Raw genomic sequence first — 17,044 nt, forward strand, 5'->3', positions numbered from 1 at the left:
TTAGCATCATTCAAGCACGCATATAAAAGACGTTTGCGTGTGGGTAATCCAACGTCGAAGGTGAGAATCGGTGGAGATCGCAGCAGTGTGTGGATTGTGTTGTTTAAGCACTCCTCAGGTAATCGGTGACTACTTGCTCTTCTCCTCTTCTCTTTTCTTGTTTTTATTTCCATTTTCTTTTGATGACTTGTATGAGAGCTTTTGTTTTTGTTTGAATGTAGCTCTCAATTGAGTTCTGAGAGACATTTCTGCAATTCCTACATCTAGGATTCCATACTCCTCTTCTTTTGAGGCTCCGCTCCATCTCTCTCAAGATGATCAGAAAAGAGCCTCCTCATTCAGAAGATCTGCTATACAGAGCGTCTTCGTCGTCGACCTCTCCACACGTAGGTGATGATGGTGGAACCAAAAGGCTGAAAGAAGAAAGTGAATACGAAGTGTTCTTGAGCTTTAGAGGGGAAGACACTCGCAAAGGCTTTAGACCGAAGACACTCTTCACTATCACCTAGAACTCGATAATGCAGGAATTCGCGTGTATAGAGACAACGATGAGCTCCGAGTTGGTGACGAGATTGGTCCGGAGCTTCTTTGCAGTATCACGCAGTCTAAGATTTCAATCCCGATTATATCTGAGGATTACGCTTCCAGCAAATGGTGCCTTCAAGAGCTGGCTCAGATGTTGAAGTGCAGGAGAAGTGGAGAGCAAGTAGTGTTGCCCATATTTTACAAAGTGGAACCCTCACAAGTCCGACATCTCAAGGGGAGATTTGGAGATGCCATCAATGCACATAAAAAAAATTCGGGTCAAATGGTTGTGAAGGAATGGGAAGAAGCGCTCAACGAAGTCAGTTCTTTAAAAGGATGGGAATCGGAGAAAATAGATGATGGGTAAGTTATTCTCCACCAAAACATTGTTAAGTTTCTCATAAATATCTACTTGAAAAAAATCATATAAACATTGCTATCATATATTGAAATTTTGAATTATCATTTGATAGGCATGAAGCAGCATTAGTGAAAAGAGTCGTCATAAAAGTTATGAGCGAGTTAAAAAGACTTTTCCACCTAAGTGTTCCTGAGCAGTTGGTGGGAACCGATGATAGTGTGGAACAAATCATGAGCAAGATAGATGCTAATTTCAATGGTATGTGGATCATTGGAATTCATGGAATGGGCGGTATCGGTAAGACAACTCTTGCAAAGGTGTTATACAACAAGTTGTTTATCAATTTTGAGAATCGTAGCTTTGTGGCTGATATTCGAGAAAGATCTCAATGCAATGGTATTGTATGCCTACAAAATGAGCTCATTTCTAATGTGATAAGAGGATCGGAGGTGTCTAATGTCGATGATGGAATCCGTGTACTCAAATCTCGATGTAAAAGTAAGAAAGTCCTCGCTCTTCTTGATGATATGGATGATACTACTCACTTGGATGCTTTGGTCGGAGACGGTAGTTGGTTTAAAGTGGGAAGTATAGTCATTATCACAACTAGAAACAAGAGTATTCTTGACAAGGTTAGGGCTAGCCACTTATATGAACTTGAACAGTTGCCTCCGAATCAATCGTTGATTTTATTTAGTAGACATGCATTTCGAAATGATTTTCCTCCGAGTGATTATAAGCACATCTCTCATGATATTGTATCTATTACTAGGGGTCTTCCTTTAGCACTTGAAGTTATAGGCTCATACTTATGTGGAAAGACAAAGGCAACATGGAAAGATACATCAGAGAAATTGAAGAAAATTCCTGCTAAGGAAGTGCAAGAGAGGTTGAAGATAAGTTACGACGCATTAGATTATGAAGAGCAACAGATTTTTTTGGATATAGCATGTTTTTTCATTGGAATTTCTAAACAAAATCCGACTTATATGTGGGATGCCTGTGGTTTTTACCCAGGGAAAGGGATTGAAGTATTAAGTCTTATGTCCCTAATTAAAATTGGCGAATATGGCAAGTTAATGATGCATGATCAACTGAGAGATCTTGGAAGGGAAATTGTTCGTTTAGAAAATCAAAAGGAGCCTGGAGAACATAGTCGGTTATGGATTGATGAGGAAGCCAAAAATGTACTTGAGAGCAACAAGGTAAGGTTTCCTCTATTTGTCTTATATTTAGTGAATGTTGAGTCCATCTTCTCTTTCTTTTTGAGATGAAAATTAATATGCCAAATTTGGGGTAGCTAGTAGCAAAAGAGCTTGCCGGTTAATTGTTTTTGTTGCCTTATTTTAGGACATAATTGAGCAGCAGTTTCTTGGCAGTTGATATAGGATATATATCTTTTCTTTCATCTCTTTTTTTTTGTCAAAATGAAAAAAAAAAGATATATACATATATACACACACACATACCTCATAAAATTTTGTCGAGGACACTCTCCTTTCAAAACATCAATGCACAATAAAATTGCAAAACTGTAATGTTTGATAGAGCATTTTCCGAGAAAACATGACATCTATAAGTTTTTTTATTTTTTTGGTAAGGGACATCTATAAGTTGTTGGGCCATGCTTTTTCCACATTTTTTAAGTTTGGATCTTTCTTATAATTTCTTCTTCTTCATTGACTTCTTATGTGTTACTTACTATGATCAATGAGACCTCCATTCATTTGCAATGATTAGCTCACTTCTTTTTTCTTTTTTCTTTTCAAGTTGGGTTAAGTACAAATTTATTAAATGTTATTGTTTGTGCGATTTGGCCCTCTGTCTAATTCTTTTTTTTTTTTTCGGTAGTCTTTTACCTTTCACAATTGGTGCAATCTAATCCTTCGTTGTCAACCTTTAGTTAACTCTATCAATTTGCTATTGTTGCTTTCGTATTGTATGTGATATATGTGCAACCATGTAATATAATCTTCTAAACATATATTATTTTTGTTCTATAGACTTTTCATAATATTGGATAATTTTCTTCCGTGAATTTGCTAATACTTTTTAATTTTTTTTATAACTTTGGATTATTTTCTATTAATCCCCGATAACATTTATTTGTCAAATATGGGCTTCGATAACGTTTATTTGTCAAATCTGGGCTCTCATGTTATAATAATTATTACTGCACGGTTCAACTCTTATCGAGCATTGTATTTAGCAAAGATTTATTTAATCTTTATATCATCATTTGTTAAATATGGGCTATCATGTTATATATCTTTTTTGTTGATTTTTTTATTTCTCTAGTATTAGCTACCACGTTATATTAGATATTTCATCGTCCTTCAACTCATAATGAGCATTTGATGGAACAAATTTAGTACATTTATATTATTTATTTGTTAAAATGAGCTATCATGTTACGTAATTTTTTTTATCGATTGTTAATATAATATGCTTATGAAATACAAGAATATACACTCATAATGAGTATCCATAGAACTTTTTAATCATAATAACCATAACTTTTATGCATTTTGTTATACTTATTGTAGAAATATATGTAATCATGTAAAAGATCCATCTAAACATATGTTCTTTTTTCCTTCTATGGTAAATTTTTTTATTACATTCATTTATTTGTAAAGCGTGTTAAAGAATTATTTTGTAATGATGGTATTTCTTAGTCGCAAGGGTATCTATACATGTTCTCAATCATAACATTCATCGCTACATTCATCATACTTATTGTTGAAATATATGCATCCATGTACAAAATTCTTCTAAACATGTACTATTTTCTCTTCTTACGGAGATTTTGATTATATAATTTATTTCTAAAGCAAGTAATATAAAATTTTTGTGATGATGGATATCTTTTTTATTGATCTTCTAATATTGTTTATTTTTGAAATATGAGTCCAATATGATATTGATCTGTAATTTGACAAGTATGCTTTTGATATTATTTATTTAATAAATATGACCTTGTTGCACATAATAAAAGATAAATCCACAAATTGTTCCCGTTGCTACAAAATATGTATGCTATGCTATTTTGTTGAGGACTACGGATTAAAATGAGACATTAGAAGAAAAAAATATTTTAATTAGTTTTCTAACACTCAAAATACTTTTAACTTCTGTTGTGCACTCTAGTCTTGAGATCTCAATCTTCCCTATTCTTCTCAAATTCATGAATCTGGAAATTAGAGAGGTAGTAAACAACTTACACTAACAACTTGTATGATAAGGCTGCAATATAATCGCTATTACGCCATAATGTAATAAAGCTATAGTAGCTGTATGTCGATTGGTTTAAGTTGCATAATAGTTATTACCTGGTTTTGTTTCATGAACAACTTGTGTGATATGAAGGAATATGTCTATTCGAACTTATGCTTTCAAAACGAGGTGTTTATTAATGCAAACATAAAGGTAGTGAATAGATGTTAACTAATATCAATAAGAGCAAAGAAAGAAATGGACCAAACATTAGGTCTGTACCATAAAAAAAGTCATCTAGAAACTATACTGCTCAAAATGCAAAGAGAAATTCCGGTCTGGACATATTACTTCCTAGAGAGGCACTATTTACTAGCATGTGAATGATGTACTAAATTTTCAAGCCATATTTCTAAGAGAAATATCTTTTCATCCAATGGTAAGTAAATGACACTAATTGATGGAATTCTTCTACCTTGAATCCGAGAAAGAAGAGAATCCTAAGTAGAATAATAAACGAACTGTATACAAAATGGAGTTTAACGTATCATATAAAAAGTGATGCATATTTAAATGGATTATTTTGAATGGAGGTGTTCATTTATGAGAAAATGGATAAAAGCCTTATAAAGAGATGTACTATTTTGATGGAGTAGATAAAACATTAACAATAAACATTAAAAAGAATAATGATTATTAACCAAAACCATTCATAATAAAAAAAAAAATATGGAAGAATAGTGATTACAGGTATCTATGTATATAAAAGTATATCTGAAAATTAATTCCTAGGTCACAAGATTTTTAGTGGTGAAATTATAGATTTATTTACAACATTATATTATACATATAAAAATATGTATTTGCAATGATATGGTTTTTGACAGTTTTTAAAATGTAATTTGAGAACCATATATTCTCAACAAAACATATATTACCAAACATAGATCTTCAGTAATATAATTATGAACTTTCTAATGTGGAAGAACTATCAAAACTAAACAATTTTCACATTATATTTGATTAAACTAGGTTTAACTATTTTAACAATATATATGACTTTTTATATAGAGAATCGTTAAAGGTTACATTTTAGCATTAAAATAACCTTACATTTACAACTTTGTTAGAAATTTATAAATGAACGACATTTAGTTATAGAACTAAAAACAAATTCACATGCTTATAGAGTAGTGATGTTAACATAATATGTGTGTGTGTGGGCGTGTACTTTCTTTAATTCAATCATCATATTTAGGATAAGAAATAATGGCAACTCTATATTTTTCAAAAAAAAATTATCATTACTTAAGTTTTAGAACCATATATTCACATAATAAAAATTAATAACATCCTCACATTCAAATATGATTAGATGCACATTAGAAATAGCTCTTATTACTCAAGTAAAATCGAAGTCAGAATATTTTTCTTTTCTTATTAGATCTAAATGTGAAGGTTACTATTGTAGGATAAATTTCATGAAGAAATATTGGAAAAGTGACATCCAATTTTATTAATGAGATTAATATTCTTAATATCTATAAGAAGTGGGTCAAGTCAAAGCAATGGCTCATTCCAGTACTTGTGATATAAATAATTACGGTTTTGAATTTTGTATCGTGATTAGTTTCTATCATTAACATGAAAGTTAAAAAGGTATGCAACTAAATGCAATTACAACATATGGATGATTTGTGCAAACATCAAACGAGCATGTGCAAATCTTTGATTAAAAAACACTAAATATGAATATTGAGAATGCACAATATAATGAAGTACTTTACCAAAAAAAATATATATATATAATGAAGTAATGAGATTAGTAAAAAATGTGCTCCCACTGTATTCCAGCAAGCATATTTGTGCACAAATGAAAATGTAATGAATTGAATAGAACATTGCTTAGAACATGACAAAAAGGGTCTCTATGAAGTTATTGACGAAAATACGATAACATACAAGAAATTTCTAAGTAATGGGTATCTCATCCAAAAGAATAAAAGTTTGAAGGAAGTATTCAAACCACTAAACAAATCAGTCTTACAACTCTCATGATTTGTACTCACTGAGCAAATCATCACCTAAGACAAACTAAATTCGAGTTCCTTAAATATTCAGTTTAATCAATTTTCATGTCCGATCTTTTTAGAAGCAAGATCTAATTACTTTATGCTATTTCACTATAGCAAAATACACAAGATAATGAAAATGTTGCATCAAACACATGTACTAATAAAAAGAGGAGTAAAGATTATCTATATAACGTTTGATATTTAACATATTTTTCTTCCATGTATAATTGAAAACACTCATTAAAGAAACACATGATAAGAAAGGAATATAAAACGCATGCATACCTTTTGAGGTGACATTCTCAATTTCATTTTGCTATTGAGAATTGCAAACAAGACATGCCAGAATAATAGGGGGGATTCTACAATTCAGATCCTCTAATTTTGATACATGTTTTGATGACAAGTTTGATAGATGTACTTGGACTATAAGAGTCATGTGTTTTGCATCTGAAGGATACGAGTTAGGGTTGGGTGTTTCACATATAAAGGGCATGAATTTTGATAGATATATTTGAAGTAGTTTGTACAATTAGATGCCTTTTGTTATATTTTGAAAGGATGCAATTTTGGTAATTCAAAAGGTGCAAATTTGCGAACAAGCATTAGTAGAAGATGAAAAGTTCAAAAGCACCTTCTTGAGCTTCCCATTTTTACATGAATTAGATAAATCATGTGCAATGACGACTTGTCATTTCACCAAGTTGAAAATAAGAAGTCCACACCATAATAGTATGATATCAAACTGAAATTAGTCCATCTTTTATATATATATAGATCATTTAATCTATTAAAACTTACGGTCCATAATGTTTTATAATGCAGGGCACTTGTAAGATTGAGGCCCTTCGTCTTGGCTATAATAGACGGAATAGATGGGAAAGCGATGATGAGGAAAGCTACCGAGGTGAACAGTTTAACGAATTCACCAACTTGAGGTTCCTTCAATTGGGCAATGTGAATTTTACTGGAGATTTCCAAAACTTGCTTCCTCAATTAAGATGGCTTGACTGGAAGACTTGTCCCTGGGATTTTGAAATTGTCAACTTTCACCCAAAGAAATTAGTCGTGCTCAATCTATCAGGTAGTGAGATTTCGGAGGACTGGGGAGGATGGGGCCCACTCAAGGTAAGATTTTGAGAAGATATGTCCCTTGTGAATAATAACGTGTTATTAAAGGTCCAATAGCACCAAGTTCTCCTCTCTTTTATTTTTATTTTTATTTTTTTATTTTTATAGAAAGGCTTAATGTCATTCCTCATATTAAGGATTTTCGACATAATATAAGAGAAATTATAGGCACCTAAATGTTTGAAAGCTTCGCTTCTTATAACTTTAATTGATAAAACTCAACAACTGTCATGTTTTAACCTTAGACAATACTAAAAAAAAAAAAAAAACTATAATAATTAACATTTATTGAAATATAATTACATATTTGTACCATTTCTGATTTACTTTAATATAGATGGTCTGTGGCTGGGTTAATTTCTTTTGAGCGATTCTTGTTATATCTCTATATTAGTCTTCTTTCATGGAGAAAAAAGAAAAAATCTCATACATATTGACTTGTGTTGTACATCAATACTAAAATTCTGAATTCATTTTAATCTTAAAGTAATGGATATAATTCATGAATTGCTTTGACTTGTTGCATGAAATATTTATTCATTATAATTGTTGATTATGGAAGTCACTGTATGACACAAATATAAATTATTAATGTTATGGGAGTAATAAAACTATCCTTTTGATGGCATTAAATTTTTTTGGAATATAACATTCTTTAATTTATTTTTTTGAGGTCACTTTAAGAAATTGCTTTTCATAATTAAACTACCCGTTTCTTACTATTGGAGAGTCTCTTTGATAATAAAATTTGCGTATGTCTAATCAATGACATCGCCATGGCTCTTAAAAACTGAATATATTTTCCTTTTGAAATTTTATCCAAAAATAAACATGGTTGGCGCTTGTATGTCCCAAACATTCTTTTTGCAATGGATATGCTTAAAAAAATCAATATGGTTGTGTACCTTGACACTGTTGAAAAAATATATTTAAAATTAAATAAGACAACTATGAAAGAGTAGTGGAGTATGGGTATTTTTTTAGGAATTTTAAAGATTCTTTAAAAAACAAAAAGGAATAGTGGAAAATCACACATTGCTATTGTCCACTTTCACTGAAATTTCCTTTATTTCTTTCAGGTGGCAACTAATTTGAAAGTTCTCGACCTCTCGAGTTGTCAAAATCTGAGAAGAACTCCTGACTTGTCTGCTTTCGAAAGCTTGGAGATTTTGAATCTTGACCAGTGTTGGAGTCTAGAAGAAATTCATCCTTCTGTATGGTATATTAAGACCCTTGTCTCCTTGGACGCTTATGAGTGTCAAGAACTAGAGAAGCTACCAGTAAGAGTAGGGAGAATGGAAGAATCGAGAGAGCTTCCATGCTATGATAAACTTGCTCAGCTTCCTGAATCCATGGGTTCCTCTGAGTCATTAACTAGGCTGAGCTTATCTATTACAGGGATTAAAGAATTACCTGAATCCATTGGTTCTATGAAGGCGCTAGAGACTCTTTGGGCCAATGGGTGTAAATTAGATTGCATACCCAACTCCATAGGCAATCTAACATCTCTAACTAGCCTTAACCTATCATGGTGTGATTTAGATTGCATACCCAACTCCATAGGCAATCTAACATCTCTAACTTACCTTAACCTATCAGGGTGTAAATTGAGAGAGATCCCTAACTCGATTGGAAAGTTGGCAAAACTCCAAGTGTTGCATGTAAATGATTGCAAAATTTGGAAGGATTGCCTAGTGATATAGGCGAGCTGGTTTCGCTAAATAAGCTTTATTTAGACAATTCGGGCATTAGGGGCTTGCCGGAGAGCATTTCGAAGCTCTCTTCTGTCCAGTGTCTCGACCTTAGTGGCTGCGAAAACCTTCGAGAAATACCGGAACCGCCCTTGAGCTTAACAGCTCTACATATCAATTTCCCGACTCCATCGTTGCCATTTCTTTCTAAACTAACCCTTCTTCAGGACCTCACTCTTTTCGATCTCCATCCTCTTGAATGTCTCTCAGAGTTTCCCGTCCGACTATCGACGCTTCATATTATACCTAGTTCTTCGCTGAACGACGATATGAGGGATTTGGAGAAGCGATTATCCGAATTGATTCGCGACAAGTCCTCCGGGGGAAGAGAACTCACTGGATCCAATTGGACATATACTAATCCCATCACCGGGCGAAGAGAACTCACTGATCTCACTGGATCCAATTGGACATATACTAATCCCATCACCGGGCGAAGAGAACTCACTGGATCCAATTGGACAGATACTGATTCCTTCAGGTACCAAATTTTCATCAGCTACCAAATTGGTGAGGCAACGAACCCGACCATTGCAAAATCAAGCGAAGAAGGAGACCCTCTTTCTCTCTCTGTCTCGGCCGTATAAATTTCGGCGACCGAACCCGACCATTGCAAAATCAAGCGAAGAAGGAGACCCCCTCTCTCTCTCTCTCTCTCTCTTGGCCTCTAAATTTCGGCGACCGCGCGTGCGCAAAATCTTGTAAAGACTCTAGCTGAAGGTAGGCCGCTACCACTTAGCTTTGACTGAGTGTTTTGGTTCGTATTTGCTTTCTCTCTTTGTGTACGCCCTCGCGTGTTGTTAGGGTAATAGCTATCGTCATCATCCGTCTAGTGGAAGGGTTTGGATGAAATGAGACGGCTCTCGAGCAGCGGCAGCAGCGGACAGGTTTTCTTTTGCACTGGGTCGTATTTGGCGTGGTGATTTTTAAAATTAGTTTGGTGGCTGTGCCGTTGTAGTTTCGTGCTCTAGCTAGTGACTGGGGATTCTACTCCAATAGTTGCTCTCAGTGCATTCGGAATGTGAACTTCCCTTTGGAGGCATGGTCCGCCTCGTGGCATAAGCCTATGTGCAGTGCCGTGTGCATGTGATGGCAGACTGTTGGTGGTCGAAGCCGGAGTGTATAGGTAGTATTGACTAATGGAGGTGGTGGTTTACGGTGGTCGTGCGGAGGTTTTGATGAAAATGATGGCAGAAACCTACGCTTGAACAAGCTGAATTTGCTTACTTTTCCTGATTGCTTGAATTGGGGTTTTTATTGTTTTGGGATATTGCAACTGTAATTTTATCTTTTGTCTGTCTCATATGATTGCTCAAAGTAATTTAATGATTGACGTGTCGATTATTAAGGAAGCTTCTGGAGGCAAAGTACGAAAACACATAGGCAAAGGAGAGTGGTCATGCTGCTGGACTTGTAGCGCTTTGGATCCCTAAAGTTCGTTGGGTTCTTTCGAGCTAATCATCAGGCGTGAATTTGATATGCTGCAGGGCTGCAAGAGTGAGTTCATTGTTTCATTGTCATTTCAAGTTCTTGATCGACTGCTTGTGTTGAGTTTGATACTAACAAGATTCACAACATTTTTCCTGTCACCGCATGATCTTGGTTTTCATGATACTGGAACAGTAAATAAAATTGAATGGTGGGACTTTTTAGCTACACCAATGAGGATTTGTTCTACTGATGCTCTATTTCTACTTCCCAGCACGCAAGTTTTTGTCTCCTGCCCCATTCCGATTTATCTAATGATCTTGGTTTTCATGATACTGGAACAGTAAATAATGAACTTCATAATATGGGAGCAGAACCATATATTTATTCCAAAGAAACTTGTGACCTATTACAGGTTTGAGCAATGTGATATATATATAGGAATCATGCTGAAATTATGAGAAGAAGCATTTTCACAATTTTACTCCCTTTATGAAGAGTAGCAACATCTCACGATCTATCAATAGTCCGCCTATATCTAGTAGAATTAATTATTTCATGTGTAATGAACTCATGAACAGGACTAACAGTGTTACACAAAGATCTGAAGCGTCACTTCCAGGTGGTGGTGGAGATGGAGTGGTCCCAGTGGTTGGGGCTTGTAGCTATGGGGATCCAGCTGGACTGGAGGTTGGGGCAGTGGAAATTTCAACAACGGTGACAGCTAATTTTTGGCCCTGAGAGCAACAATCACTGTTAGTAAAGGTGTAGATGAAATAATATTTACAGGCGCTATTGAGGGAAAAGTTGGTTGGTCCGTTGGTTAGTGCATGAACATAGAAGCACTGTGGCAGTTATTGTTATCACCATGACGTTGACAACGTTGTGTGACCCTGCATAGAACACTGCAAAATAACGCAAGATTATTGGCATTAAAAGAGTGAAGCTCAAGATTGATTGCACATAAGTACGTGTATGCAATTTAAATCAGGAGATTTTACTAACAGAGCTTCTGTAAGCTAGAAAATACGAAAACCTTCTAGCAATTATGCTTCAAAGAGAATGGGATATTGAGTTCTCTTCTGGAAGGTATACATAGATTCGTGTCTCTTCCCTCTGTGAGAGCTTCTCTCTTTGTCGAGAGCTTTCCCTACATCACAATGATGTTTTCTTTCAGCTACCTTCCTCCATGATCGTCATCCCCCATTCTTCTCAATTGTCCATAATCCTCACATTCGCTCTCTGTCATCATTAGTTATTTCTATCTGCTTTCTATTTTAGTTAAGTCTCTTTGGCATTGTTTCATCACATTAGTTTTCCTGTCACTATGCTCTGCCCGTATCAACTGTTCGCCGACATTTCTGAGTTGATTCTTGGCTAATCTATTTCTTTTTTCTTGTTACAGGATGCCTGCGGAGGTTCCCTTAACATCGCATGCATCTCTGGTAGATGATCTGCTGGGGGATCATTTGGTTTTGGAGCAAGTTGATGATGAGGAAGCTGAGATGGTTTTGATTGGAAGGATTTTGTCGGAGAAGTGCTTGAGTCTAGCTGAGTAGCTAGCTTTTTGAAGGAAAGCCTCGGCTGGTATGGGTGAGATTACTATAACCCCTCAAAATAAGGTGTATATTTGCTCAGGTTTTACGATTGGCACTTAGCAGAGAGAGTCCTGAGTTCTGGCTTTGGTCGATTAGGGGAAATTGCATAAACCTGCAGAGATGGGATGCTCAGAGGAGACAGTAGAACCTCTATTTTCATGAACTGGAGGTGTAGCTGCAAATACATGGATTGGCCTTCGATCAAATGAAAGAGGATAATGCGAACCCATTGCTCGTTGGCCGGGCAAACTGGTGACAGTTGAGTCAATTCACACCAAATCTCGGGGTCGCTGGGGATTCCTTTGTGCTAAAAGTCGCAAATGCTATATATGTACTGTGGAGTACGGCACTAGCTTTGTTACTTCAACAAGTATTAAACTTTCTGAGTAGTTGGTGAGTGAGATTGAGATTGAAAGAGAGAAAGCAGGTACTGATCATTGACCAACGAAGAAAAAGTCAATGATGCATTCGCATCTGTCTTTTGATGGTGCGAAAGGCCAATTTTAAGTGCCCGAATGGATTGCGGTATGCTGTGGGAATGAATGTGACGTCGCTCCAGCCTTTGTAATGGGATTGAGGAGGATGGTTTGATAATGGACTGTGATCCCATAAATTCTCTATTCTCTATTACATTCAATTTGTAGATCAGTCTAGCGTCTGACCATAATATTTGACTAATCAATGTTCACTCAGTTGGATCAAACATATATGATGAGACGGCCAAAAGTTCAGATATGCTATACTAGCCTACATTTAGGTTTGTGAGCTTTGATGCCATGATGTTGTACTTGTTACTTCATACTCTACAATAACTCTGTAGAATAACTGAATCAGCACATATCACAACTCAATTGCTTGCATTTGATGTCATATTGCTTTTATCTGAATCGCCTCTTGGGCCAAGTCTCTCAGGTACTACTACATAAAGAATAGGGTTGGTTATAATTTGATTACTTTATCATGTCCTTGCTGGACCAATTAAAAGGGATTGAGGCATTGCGAGTCTTTCCACATAAAGGAGAAGAACTGGGACTCCAAAGAGCAATTTTGGTCAATGTCATTCAGGAATCAGCTGAACCTGTTTAAATCGAGCGTCTAAACCTCTAAAACTAGAAACCTATGTTTTAATTTGTAGCCTCATCATCCATACATAAAAATTGACTCGGAAAGAAGATCAATGCTGCATCACACCAATCTTACATATGGTCTTCACGAATTTCATGGGTAACTTGCATAAATACTCATGAAGAATAGAACTTTTGATCAAGAGAGAGTGTCAACCATAGCTGAGTCGGGGAAGTAGGAAATTTTCTAGAGTCAGAGATCATTAAAGTCATCGATCAGGTAGCATCCCAAATACTCCCAAACCTGCCATTGATTAGACAAAAATCGAAAAGTAAATAACTTATTCGGTCATCCAGTAATTGTGAAGATTCAAGATTTGACAGATTAAAACACAAGCAATGCCCCCAAGACGAGTGAATCCTATGAAAGACTGATCAAAAGGTCCCAACGAAGCCGAGCAGTATTTTGATGTCAACAATGAAATGAATAATATCTAGTAAAAAATGACTCCGAAATGTCTAAATTTAGACATCATCTCTAACACCTCAACCGCCTGTTATTCCTAAGCCTGTTCTAAGAGATTATCCCTGACACCTCTTCTCCTGTCGGAAGCCACCTTCCCTGCCCAACCCTTGAATCTCCTCCTCGTTCACCCTCATCCTCACCAACGACATGTCCTACTACTACACAATCCTCTACCAATGCCATTAACACCAACCCCTCTCCCAATTCGCCCTGCCCTACAACCCGTCTGATCATAAACACCTCCACAAATCTTCTAAATTCGTGCCCCCACAAAGCTTAATTCCATACAGCCACCTTATACCCTAATCCCTAGCCCCAAGCTATCTGTCTTACTATTGTACATTGTGAGAAAAAAAAGAACAGAAAAACTGTTTATGTAGATGTAATCAAAAGGCCTTCAACTTTTTTCATGGCATATTGCACTTTATTAGATAATGTGTCGTAGCATAAAAAACAATCTTATCCTGCTTTATTACGTTTTTCTGCTTAATTACAACCATTCGCTGTAATTCGGACACGACGGATGACTGACGGTGGCTCGCGGGTGAGCCTCGCAGCAAGGCTACTTGTGGAGGTGGTGATGCTTCTCGGCAAAGGATGGCCGGTTGGGGCGGTGGTTCGGCGGGCGATTCGTGACCTGGCTCGGTGGTGACTCTCGGGAAAACGTGAAGAACGAGCACCCAAGGAGCGAATTTCCTGAATTTACCCTTTTCCTTGTCTTCTCTGGATCGTGTATTCTGGAAAGTGGGGGCGTCGATATTGTTTGCAAATGATGGAATAAATCTCTGTTTCAATTTTTTTTTCTTCCAATTTGACCACCGCTTGACTTTTCTTTGTCTTCTCTGAATCGTTTATTCTGCAGTGGTCTTAGAACAAGTTCAGGAGATGCTGGGCGTCACTGGATGGTCACCGGCGATGGAAACCTGGAGGAAAAGAAAATTCATGGAGGCTGTTAATAGAAGGTGGCGGACTGAAGCGTGGCTAGCACTGTTGCTGTTGGGTGGGCGGTGCTGGAGGTGCAACGGACGGCGGCAACAGGTGGACGGCAAACTGGAAGACAGCGCCGTTGTGAAGCGAGAAGCAGCATCGACTCGCGGTGGTCGTGCAGGTGCTCAGTCGAGCCTAGACTCGTCAAGGTGAAGCCGCCTTGGGCCAACGAGGGAGCGATGAGTCTAGACGTCACATCCGTGGGAGCCACAACGTCGGGACAAAAGCTTTGGCGTCGCGAATGCAGCTAAAGAGGGCATGAAACCCCAATCGAACAATTCATCTATGTAAATCGTGGCGGGACAGAGCCGCGAAGAAGCTAGTCCCCACGTGCATGAGATAAGCGGAGATCAGTGCGAGGGCATGAAGGGAATAAAATGTTTCATTCTTGCTAACTTCAATTATTGGATTAACTCAGGTTGAAACCCCAATCGAACAATTTATCTATGTATGCAGATTGACTTATGTAGCATGTTATCTCAAGCTTAGGATCACTTCCACCCATGTTTAAGAGATGCATTGACACACCAATTAAGCGTTGACTTAGATAGTAAGGTGGTTTGCTCCTCTCCTATGCTTTTGCGCTCAAGTTTTGTTGAGAGAACAGGGTATAACCATAAATGCACCACGTTGACATAGAGGAGTGTGTCCTCGAGAAGATGGACCATTGAGATGTGTAAAAGCTTAAATCAAATATGTCAACACAACTCAAAACTAGCATTTGGCTAGACATTTAAAAAAAAAAAGTAAAAAACAATTGCAATGTGGAAAATGATAGAGGGATTCGAAGATTCGGATATTATAGTTGATATCACGTGAAAAAAATAAAACACGAACGTCCCAATCATCTCCCTTCTATGGCCTTATGCTTTAAAGATGTACTTGTCAAGTCTACTCAATAATATAGAAATTTTCATGTAAATAAATAAAAATACAACTTGAAATTAAAATGCCACTATGCGATCATCGAACACCGTTATGTACCGTTTGATTTTCTTCCTGAAACTTAATCATGTCCATCAATTTTATCTTCTTTTTCCCATAGTAGCTGCTTTAGAGGTCACGAGCCTCGACTTTCAAGTCAAGATTCTGTTCTTAGCCTTTACCCCAACACCCCCCCAAAAAAAAGAAAAAAGAAAAAGAAAACTCCCTCCTGTCTTCCTATTTACGTTGTCATATGATGCCCCATTCTACTTTTGTAAAACCAAAAAGAAGATCCCTCGACTTTTGCTTAATTGCCAAACTGCCCAACGACGTAAAAAAAACCGCTTCCCAGTGCTCTGCTTTGCTGCTCGCCGCCGCACCTCGGCCGCGTCCTTCTCCGTCCACCCTATTAAAACCCGCCAACTCAGCCTCTTCTCCATCTTCTTCCTCATCACCATCCACTCTCTTCACTCTCTTCACAGTCTCGCACTGACCAGACCAGACTCTGACTCCATCGCGCGCTCTCCCTCTCTCTTACACACCCAAAACGTTGTTCAATCACAAGCTCAGATCATCCTCCCCTTGCCTCTTCTTCTGCTGCTTCCGTGAAGGCCACACTGCCGCCTACAAAAAGCCGCCGCCTCGGACTGCGACAACAGCAACTACCGCAAGGCAACTTGGTAGCCCGGCTGGTGCTGCTTTTCACTGTTCAGGAGCTCCCGCTGCCGGAGATGAGGGACAAGTGCAGGGGCCTCATCACTTGAATCAAGAGGTGCAGGTGCAGGCAGGGCCACGTCCCGGCCTTGGAGTTCGGGTACAATCCGATGAGCTACGCGCTCAACTTCGAGGACGATCGAAGCTGGGAGTCGGACGAGGAGCTCCCAGCAAGGAACTTCTCGGTGAGGCTGCCGGTGTCTCCGGATCGGTTGCTACTGGCGAAGTTGCTGAGGGAAGTTATAGCGTTTAGTTGAGTTTTCTTGTCTAGTTCTTTTGATTCTGATCGACAAGTTTGGCTAGTGTCTTACTGTACATAATGTAGATTTTGAATTATCAAATTTATAAAAAATCTGCGTTGATATGTCATCTTCGTCTCCATTTTGCTTTCGCTTTTTGTCTGGAGTGTGCCGTATTCGAACATTTTTGCTGATTGGTGTTGCGTCAATGAAATGGGTGCCGACAAGAAGTAAATTATGTCGTGAATGAATGAATTTACTTTATGGATAACGTGGATGAAAGGATAGGGGACTTTGCACGGCCGGGTACTAAATATGTCAAACTAGATTATAGACCTATTTCTATATGATATGATTGGCTGAATTATTATATGAATAAGTGATATTCATGATTAATATAATTTTTAGGTTTTTTGTTACCCGTGAAGAGTGACAGTAGCCTATGACTTGAGGAATGACTTCGGAGCCTTAATTATTATGTGTATTTGACATAATCCAAAAATGG

At 37.2% G+C, this 17,044-nt stretch overlaps 2 protein-coding genes and 1 long non-coding RNA gene across 4 annotated transcripts; all 3 read left to right on the forward strand.

The window, feature by feature from the left end:
• The first annotated feature begins 514 nt into the window (after window positions 1-514).
• LOC104439350 (TMV resistance protein N-like) lies at window positions 515-1,343 on the forward strand. The gene is made up of 3 exons (XM_039309493.1): window positions 515-888; window positions 999-1,217; window positions 1,328-1,343. The coding sequence occupies exons 1-3, from the start codon at window positions 677-679 to the stop codon at window positions 1,341-1,343; spliced, it is 447 nt and encodes a 148-aa protein (XP_039165427.1). The 5' UTR covers window positions 515-676.
• LOC120291555 (disease resistance protein RPV1-like) lies at window positions 1,283-9,722 on the forward strand. Its single transcript, XM_039309170.1, has 3 exons — window positions 1,283-2,091; window positions 7,003-7,305; window positions 8,388-9,722. Exons 1-3 carry the CDS (start codon window positions 1,414-1,416, stop codon window positions 9,009-9,011), a joined length of 1,605 nt encoding a protein of 534 aa, XP_039165104.1. The 5' UTR covers window positions 1,283-1,413; the 3' UTR covers window positions 9,012-9,722.
• Window positions 9,723-9,761: 39 nt separating this feature from the next.
• LOC104436959 lies at window positions 9,762-12,788 on the forward strand. Of its 2 annotated transcripts, none has more exons than XR_005549702.1 (4): window positions 9,762-9,779; window positions 10,409-10,556; window positions 11,069-11,252; window positions 11,893-12,788. It is a non-coding gene; the product is annotated as an uncharacterized LOC104436959 (long non-coding RNA). The 2 variants fall into 2 exon arrangements; XR_005549703.1 differs by lacking the exon at window positions 9,762-9,779 and adding an exon at window positions 10,088-10,185.
• Window positions 12,789-17,044: the final 4,256 nt, after the last annotated feature.

This window comes from Eucalyptus grandis, chromosome 3, assembly GCF_016545825.1.
Source record: "Eucalyptus grandis isolate ANBG69807.140 chromosome 3, ASM1654582v1, whole genome shotgun sequence".
Taxonomy (NCBI): Eukaryota; Viridiplantae; Streptophyta; class Magnoliopsida; order Myrtales; family Myrtaceae; genus Eucalyptus; species Eucalyptus grandis.

What these genes read in the sequence shown, in the direction of transcription:
- LOC104439350 (XM_039309493.1), top strand. Translation starts at nt 677, where the DNA reads ATGTTGAAGTGCAGGAGAAGTGGAGAGCAAGTAGTGTTGCCCATATTT. An exon ending in TCGGAGAAAATAGATGATGG is followed by an intron (nt 889 to 998) that starts GTAAGTTATTCT and finishes ATCATTTGATAG; the next exon opens with GCATGAAGCAGCATTAGTGA.
- LOC120291555 (XM_039309170.1), top strand. Translation starts at nt 1,414, where the DNA reads ATGGATGATACTACTCACTTGGATGCTTTGGTCGGAGACGGTAGTTGG. An exon ending in ATGTACTTGAGAGCAACAAG is followed by an intron (nt 2,092 to 7,002) that starts GTAAGGTTTCCT and finishes TTTATAATGCAG; the next exon opens with GGCACTTGTAAGATTGAGGC. An exon ending in GAGGATGGGGCCCACTCAAG is followed by an intron (nt 7,306 to 8,387) that starts GTAAGATTTTGA and finishes TATTTCTTTCAG; the next exon opens with GTGGCAACTAATTTGAAAGT.